Source organism: Lolium perenne, chromosome 6, assembly GCF_019359855.2.
Source record: "Lolium perenne isolate Kyuss_39 chromosome 6, Kyuss_2.0, whole genome shotgun sequence".
NCBI classification, from domain to species: domain Eukaryota; kingdom Viridiplantae; phylum Streptophyta; class Magnoliopsida; order Poales; family Poaceae; genus Lolium; species Lolium perenne.
This window is the reverse complement of record NC_067249.2, coordinates 9,033,347-9,042,115: the sequence shown is the minus strand read 5'-3', so window position 1 is coordinate 9,042,115 and position 8,769 is coordinate 9,033,347. Positions and strand designations below refer to the sequence as shown.

The 8,769-nt window shown below is 52.5% G+C and overlaps 1 protein-coding gene across 1 annotated transcript; it reads left to right on the top strand.

Annotated features, from left to right (window-relative positions):
• The first annotated feature begins 364 nt into the window (after positions 1-364).
• Positions 365-955, top strand: LOC139832277 (uncharacterized). The gene has a single exon (XM_071821998.1). It carries the CDS (start codon positions 365-367, stop codon positions 953-955), a length of 591 nt encoding a protein of 196 aa, XP_071678099.1.
• The last annotated feature ends 7,814 nt before the right edge of the window (positions 956-8,769 follow it).

Genomic DNA, 8,769 nt, shown 5'->3' with positions numbered 1-8,769 from the left:
GCCTCTACTGTTGTACTTAGCAGCCACTCCGCAAACAGCAAGAGCGGTCCTCATGGCGGAGCAAGAGGAGCCAGTCACCGCTAAGAAGAAAGCCACCTCCCCGAGCCCCGAGCCTCCTGACAAGGGAGCGACAGCACCATCAACACCTAAGGCCGCGCATCAAGAAAATCTCGCCGAGGAAGCAAACTTCGCCGAGGAACCTAGCCTCGCCGAGGCCACGCATGAAGCAAACCTCGGTGAGGAGGAGAACCCTGTCAAGCCCACCGCCAAGAATCACGAAGAGCCAGCTCCAGCAACATGACTTGTCCAGCGTTCGGTCTATTTCGTCAGTACGGTGCTGCGCGACGCGCGTGAGCGCTACACCATGCAACAAAAGCTCCTCTACGCTCTCCTCATCGCCTTCAGGAAGCTACACCACTACTTCCAGGGCCACCCCATCAAGGTGGTCACAGCCTATCCCCTGGAGCAGGTCCTGCACAACTCCAACGCCACGGGCTGGGTTGCTGAGTGGCCCATTGAGCTGCAACCATTTGAGCTGACATTCAACAACACTAGCACCATCAAGAGCAGAGCGCTGGCAGAGTTCACCGTGGAGTGGATTGATCCCTTCGCAGAGGAAGATCACGAAGAAGAGTCCCTGCTGCCAGGAGTTGTAGCTTCGGGCCACTGGAACATGAACTTCGACGGCGCATTCACAAAATCGGGCGCTGGGGCTAGCGCCGAACTCACCTCACCAACTGGCGACAAGCTCTACTTTGACCCCAAGGAAAAGGTCTCCAACAACATCGCCGAATATGAGGGCCTCCTCGCTGGGCTCAGAGCCACGATCGCTCTCGGGATCAAGCGCATCGTCATCCTGGGCGATTCACAACTCCTCGTCAACTTCTCCAACAAAAGAAACAAGCCCAAGGATGAACACACGATGGCATACCTCGAGGAGGTGCGCAAGATATAGAAGCACTTGCTCGGCCTGGAGCTGAGGCACATTCCTCGTGGAGACAACCAGGAAGCAGACGAAATCTCCAACTGAGCATCCCGCTGAGAACCTCAACGACCGGGCGTCTTCGAGGAGAGGCTCCTAAAGCCATCAGCGGCGCCCCCAGCTACAAGTGATGCATCCCTCGACGAGGAGCCTCCACCACCGCCAACAACGGGAGGCCCAGATTGTGGCTAACCTAATGGCGGCCGTCTCATCCTGGCGCTAACCCCTCAGGCCGTGTCACGTCTCGCCTACGCGGACACCGGGGATGACCACACCCCCATTTTTGTTCGGTAGTGGGCACGAAGGCATTCCGGCCTCAACGCCGCCTTAGGATCATACTAAGGCAGAGGAAAAGCATAGACAAAGCACACACAAGCATTTTTTACCCAGGTTCGGGCTGCCCTTTGGCTAACAACCCTACATCCGGCTTTGGTGGATTATCTCGGGTGGATAGTGTACAAGATGATGAACACTCAGGTGCCAGGAGGACGCTTTCTATAGCTCCTACACCTCCCGGGCTTCCTCTTTGTTTTGCTCTCTCTTCTCTCTTCCTGCTCAGCTAGATCGAGCCAGTCTGAATTGGACTAACACTTGTGAACTGAGGCTAACAAAAATAATGATCCTAACCCTCTCCTGGTTGCTTCCACTCAGTTCTCCTCTTTGTTTCTCCGTTCTGTTCCTTCCTCCTCCCCTTCTGTTCCTTCTCCTCTTTTCTCTCTTCCGTTCTCTCTCTTTTTTCCCTCCTCTTCCTTTTCTCTCCTCCTTCTCACTCCTCCTCCTTCTCCCCTTCTCCTTAGGCGTGGTGCCCCTTTTATGTCACAAGGCGTTGCCACAACGGCTAGTCCAAGCACCGCCCAAGGGCGTTCCCGGGCTCAATTAGTTGGAGCCATGCGGACGTCGGGCAGGTGGGTGGCACGAGTGGCCAATGGACGGCCAAAGGCGGTGCACCGACGTACTTGATGGTGGCGAGACAGCTCGGGCAGCGAGCTGTCACTCATGTCCGCTGCGCAGGCCTCTGCCAGCCTGCGCCATGATGACACGCAGGGGAGCAGGTGCTTCGCCTGTTCCCCATGCTGGTCCTGACACGCCTTGTCAGGTTCAGTTGACCTCCGCTCCCGGGACATGCCTAGCCAAGAAGAGGCGGTCTCATGGCCCTTCCCGGAGCAGTCCAAGCCATGCCTTGGCCTGGCTGTCCTGCTCCGCCGTCCTAAGTCCCTCCTCCGGGGGCAACCCTGGAGGTAGCCCAAGGACCGCTCCTTGCCCAGCTTGTCATGTTCTCCTCGTCTTGCATCACTGTCTTGGTGCACCCTTGTCCCGTAGTGCTTGTCCGCCACAAGGGTGCCTACGTCAAAGGTAAATCTTAGCATGGATACACTCGCTTTACCAAGGTACATACCTGACCTGCTCATCACAAGCGTTATTGGGCACAAGGGGCTAGAGTCCGCGCGCCCCAGCATAATTGTGAGGGCCCTGGGCTCATTACGCTGACAGAAGCCCCCGGGCGAGGGCAAGCAATGCCACGGAGTTGTCCAGGATTGCATCTTACCACGCTTTCTTTAGAAGGATCTGTTGCCGGGCTTTGCCCCACAGAGGTGCGTGGGCCCAGCCTGTCACGCGGGGCGCGACGCGACGGATCGATTCGCCCAAGTCTTTACCAGATTTGACGCGCATAGGCGCCAGCACTCAAGTGTGGGCGTAGGCGACGCGCCTCACCTCGTCTTCCGCGGCAAACCTCCTTCACCAATTCTACACATGAGTTGCCATGTAGCTCCATGTGTTGATCAATAAAGATGTGATTCTCTCCATATGTTTTAGCATTCGCCGACCCCCCCCCCCCTCGTGCCTCGCACGCCTGTATCTCCCAAGTCGCCGATACGATTTCGTCGCCACGCTGCGCAACTAAGGAACCGGGAGACCTTCGGTCGCTTCTACTGAAAGAGCATCCGCTGCAGCCTAGTAGCTCGGCTAACAGGTCAGCGGTCGATGGGCAGTCGCAACACCAGGGCTATCACAGTTGCCGCACCCAACGCCACACGCGAAAACGGCGAGTGGATCCATCAATGGGGTCGCTAGCTCGACCAGCCTTCCGGGCCACAGCGATCGATACATGCTACACCATACAGCATCGATCCCTCCTCTACCTTCGGATTTGTGATTCGTAAAGCTAAGTACTGCGACCGGGGACTCCACAAAAAGGACCCATGGCTCGTCCAGGAAAAACGCCGAGACGAGAGCATCCCTTGGGGTTGCCAAGCGACTGGCCCATCGGGCCACGACGAGTGGCACGCTACAAAAACAGCGAACCCTAAACAAATCGCCCTCCTCTACCTTAGGTAGCACCGCTCGCATAACGACTACGTACTGCGACTCTGGACTTCCGCGAAATGGATCCCCAGCTCGACCAGGAAAACGTCGAGTCGAGAGCCTCCTCTGGGGTCGCCAAGCGACCGGCCCTCCTGGCCACGATGAGCCGGCATGCTAATAAACATCACGTAATTCTCCGACTCCCGCAGTCACCCACGGCGACTGGGGACTAGCGCTTGGGGACTTCGTCAAATTGGTGAAAAACAGAATACCAAGAATACAATACAACAGGAAATTTCATTCTCCAAAAAGCACCGCGAGTCGACAGCAGCGACTCGCGGTGGCAAGTATTTACAAAACTGGGAGGGGCATTCCCCCCGGATTACAGACCCATGCTACTTCGCGCCACTCGGCCCTCCCTCAGAAGTGACCTCCACTCCGCCTTCGCCAACCATGAACTTGGGCGTGTACTTCACGACGGGGTAGGTCGTCAGCTCCTTCGAAGCAGCAACGGCAAAGAGGCGATCAGCCGAAAAGTCCTCAGGCTTCCGCTTGGCCTTGGCAACATCTTCAGGCGCCGTCAAGCTTGTCTGGTGCTTCTCGAGGTCCGCCACGGCCAAGACACGGTTGGCATACGGCCGCACCATGTCCATGTGCCGCAGCACCTCCGCTACGTCGAACTCGCCAGTCTCCGACGGGAATCCGGCGGTAACCTCCTCCACGTCCAGACCTTCCGGATACTGGGCTAGCACCATGCTAAGCGCCATGGTGATGCCGACCCGACACGCCAACCACCGGAGCCAGTCCACCACAAGGGGCACGTCGGAGACGACCTTGAAAACTGATGGGGCATCATGGGGGATCCGCTCCCGCGGGCTCAGGTACTGCAGCGCCGCCAAGACATCCGCCGTGCATTGGATGATGTGGGTCGTCACTGTCTCCAGGCACTCCCTAGGAGTCATCGTCTCAACGAAGTCGCAAGTTCCTAAAACACATGGAAAAATAGACAAGTCAGTACTCGACGCTCGGGAGCTCGCCCTCACGGATTCGCCATGCTCGGGGACTCGCCCTCACGGATTCGCCATGCTTGGGGACTCGCCCTCATAGGCTCGCCACGCTCGGGGACTCACTCTCACGAGCTCGCACGCTCGGGCACTCGCGAGTCGACCCACCATTCGCTAATGGCGACCAGAAAAGCAAGTAACGGTACTCACCAAGTAGCTGTCGCGACATTTCGCGGACGAAGGCCTCGAAGGTGGTCTTCTCCTGCTGCAGCGCCAGGATGGTACTGCTTGAAGCCTCCCTCTCCACCTCGAGTTCAGCCCCGTGAGCCTTCCTCACGGCCGCCAGCTGCTTCTCGTGCGCATCATTGGCGGCTGCGAAGGCGTCATCCTTCGCCTTCGTCGCCGCAGCAAGCACCTCCTTATGGACGTCGACGACATCCTCCAGCTCCTTGGATTTGTCGTTCAAAACCTCTGTGAGCTCCTCCTCCTCAGATAGGGCGCGCTTCGCCGCCATCTCAGCAGCAGTTGCCCGCTCGTCAGCCTCCTTCAGGCGAGTGGTGACCTCCGCCTCTGGCACGTAGCCCACACTGGCCTGCGCGTGCACCTTCTCTCGCTCCTCTGCTAAAAAAGGGAACACCGTCAATAGATATTTGGCAAAAGAAAAGGAAGAAGAACAAGAAGAGCAAGTAAACACTTACTGCTGATGTTTATCAGCTGGCGGTTCTTCCTCGCTGCCTCTGCCACCTCGGCGGTCAGTCGCTGGATCTCAGCGCCGAGTGTGCTTATCTCTTGCTACAAAGGAAACAAGTCCAAAAAATGACGTCATTATGGAACATTCAGTCGTCCGGCTCTAAGAAAAGACTCGACTCGCCCCTACGGAACGAATCGACCCTCGGGGACTGGGGAGATGCCATACTCCATTGGAAAGTTCCTTACCACGTGAAGATCGCCGAGAGCTTTGTGCATCTCAGCGAATGTGAGTGACGGCAGCAGGTGCGCCGTCGCCGAGCGTAGCACTTCCTCCGGACGGGTGGCGCGGATGACCGCGTCAGTCGACGCGCTCTTCTGCGCACTTCCAGCTGCGCCAGGTTCCGACAGACTTGGCCCCTTGGCTAGCACGGAATCGGCGGCCAGCTTCGACGGCCTCTCCTTATGCGGTGCCGGTCCAGTCGCAGTGTCATCAGATCCAGCCGGTGCCTGCACGGCCTTAGCGGCGAGCCACTCCTGCTCCACCACAGTCGCCTCCTTCGCCTTGGCCTTGGTGGCCCTCGCTGCCGCGGCCTCCGCGGCCTCTGCGGCCTTGGCCTTGGTGGCCTCCATGGCCTCCTACGTGTCAACACCCGGATTTTTAATTCCAGATGCCTATTATGCCATACATCGCAATCTCAGGAATATTGTTTTTGCGAGACATAATAGTTGATATCACAGAACACTATTTAGTACAAACCATAATCGTCTTACAACAAGGGATCACATGATCCAGTCTTACAACAAGAGTTGATCTAAAGATCAAATCCAAAACACATAGCGGAAGAAACGTAGTAGCGGTCCATCTGTTCCACATGCAACGCTTGACGTCGGGAGGTAGTCCTAGTTATCATAGACATCCTGCTGTCCATCTTCCTGGTACTGGTGCTCCTCTTCATAGTCTGGCCATTTGAATAGCCAGGGACAAAGCCATGAGTACTTTTAAAGTACTCGCAATCTCAGGAATATTGTTTTTGCGAGACATAATAGTTGATATCACAGAACACTATTTAGTACAAACCATAATCGTCTTACAACAAGGGATCACATGATCCAGTCTTACAACAAGAGTTGATCTAAAGATCAAATCCAAAACACATAGCGGAAGAAACGTAGTAGCGGTCCATCTGTTCCACATGCAACGCTTGACGTCGGGAGGTAGTCCTAGTTATCATAGACATCCTGCTGTCCATCTTCCTGGTACTGGTGCTCCTCTTCATAGTCTGGCCATTTGAATAGCCAGGGACAAAGCCATGAGTACTTTTAAAGTACTCGCAAACTACACTAATAGAAGTACTAGTAGCTCTAATAAGGGTTCTAAGCTTCTAGGTTTATTTGCACCAAGCTAGTTTTATTTCCTCAACACCTAGTAGTTAAAGACTCTTTATTTACCTAAAAGTACTCAAGTGGGAACATTAGTGTCATCCCCACAACTTGATGGTAGTCAAGTCAACTTCACATTTCAAGTCACAAGTCATTTTGAAAACATCTGACAACGGAACAGTATGGCCATCCAACTGTCCATGACCGCGGACGCGGCTATTCGAATAGTTTAACACTCTGCAGAGGTTGTACACTTGTGCCACAACATTTGATTACATCCGTCAGGGATAGCCCTGAATAATCATACTCAGTATGCGGATCATCAACCATTAACCTTTCAATTACATACCCTAGTATAGGCACCTCCCCTATGAGCTTGGCCTCCTAGTGATGGCAATCTGTCATCCTAGGAACTGCACAGGGCAAGGCACAGGGATGATCAGTGCAGCTACGGGAGTCCACTAGACATAGTTTGGCAAGCTAGAGGAGAATGAAGCTAGGGGGGGGCATGATGCCATTCCAATATGGCCGGCATGGACATGGCCATGCCAGGTTGTGCAGTGCCAAGGGTGTCAAGGTGGTGCAAAAGGTCGGAGGGGACCAAAGGGACAGTGGAAGATCAAATTGAATCAAAGTTAGGCCAGTGCACTGTTTTTAAATAGTTGTTTGTGTTTTATTTGGTTCCTGCCCACCATGTGTTTGATTAAAGGTTCGCAAGAAACTTTATTTTGAATCTTGCCAAAATATTTCATGGGTGTGGTGCCTAAATTATTTGACATCCCTTGGTGGCATTGGTTTGCAAAATGAGGTTGGTTTGATGAAAATCAAAATTGGGGGTGATCTTAAATCTGTTTCACCATTGCCACTTTGGATGCCTATTATAAGCAAGTGAAATTGATTCAGCCAGTTTGGTCCACACCACTTTATTCACTTTTAGGTGTACTATAGATCTGGACAAAAAGATCAGAAGGTTTGGTTTAGAAAATAATAACCACAGGGGTTCAAAGTAGGCATCAGGTTACAATTGTCAAAAATGACCATTATCACATGTGCATGGTTTTTTTCATTTTCTTTTCATTTGTTTTCATTTTCTTTGACCAAATGTTATCGTTTTGGGATCAGAGGTATTATGTTGAGTTTAGTATTGTTTTCCAACAATCCAAACAAAGCAAGTAGGGCATATGCTCATATTTGCAAATGTGGCCATTTGCTCACATATGCACCTATTTTTTTTTATTTTTTTTTGCTTTGTTTCTCTTTGATCCAAAAAGCATGGTTTTGGTTTAGAAACATTTTCAAACATTTCAAACAAACATGGCAATTGCAATCATTCACACATTTACCTAATAGAAAAGATTTTGAAATAGGCAAGTTTTTGTTGACTCTCAATTTTTGATAAATGGAAATTGATTTTTCTTTGTTTTTGAAATTTTGGGGTGTTACAAACCTTCCCCCCTTAAACAAAATCTCGTCCCGAGATTTAAGAAAACTTAGGAGCCTAAGAGAGATTGGGCAATTCAGTCTTAATAAATGGGTGCGATGCTCTGAGTTAACAGGAAAACATACCCTGCATGGCATTTGGCGCTTCCTGGGCTTCTGTTGCATTCATGCGGTAGAAACGACCATTGCGGTTGTTCGGGTTCCTTCCAGTTGCGACACGGCGCTGCTGCTGGGCAGGTGCAGTGGTGTTGGGGGCAGTTTTTGCTAGCTTCTTGGGGCACTCATTGGAGTAATGACCAGTAACTCCACATTCATAACAGGTCACAGTTGACTTGTCCTTTGGGGCAATGGGGACAGCATTGCTTCCAGTCCTTGGGGCAGTGTTGGTGTTGTTGTTATTGCTAGTATGGTTGTTGTTGTTGTTGCCTCCGGGCTTCGGGTGTCCTCCATTGTGGTTGATGAAGTTTGGACGAAACGTCGGAACAGGGGGCTTGTTGGGTCTTGGTGCAAATCCTGTAGGTGAACTGGTGCGGTACTTCTGTGCATTGTGGGGTCCATTCTGGCGCTTGCGGTTCTCATTGGCTTGGTTGAGCTTTCCTTCCATCTGGATAGCAAAATCAACTAGGGCTTCTAGGTCAACAAACTGAATATTCACTAGCACTGTCTGCATCTCATCATGCAGTCCATTTAGAAATCTTTCCTTCTTCTTTTCATTAGTATCCGTCTCATCAGGGGTGTACCTAGACAAAGTAAGGAATTTGTCACGGTATTCCACCACCGACATCCTTCCTTGCTTGAGCTCTCTGAACTCATCTCTCATCTTCTTGATCAAACCCGGTGGCACATGGTATCTGCTGAACTTGAGCTTGAATTCCTCCCATGCCATCATTTGTCCTCCATTCATTGCACGGGCCCTGTTCCACCAGGCTCTGGCAGGTCCTGACAGATAATGGGTGGCAAACAGCACCT

Coding starts and splice junctions, on each gene's coding strand:
- LOC139832277 (XM_071821998.1), top strand. CDS start 365: ATGCAACAAAAGCTCCTCTACGCTCTCCTCATCGCCTTCAGGAAGCTA.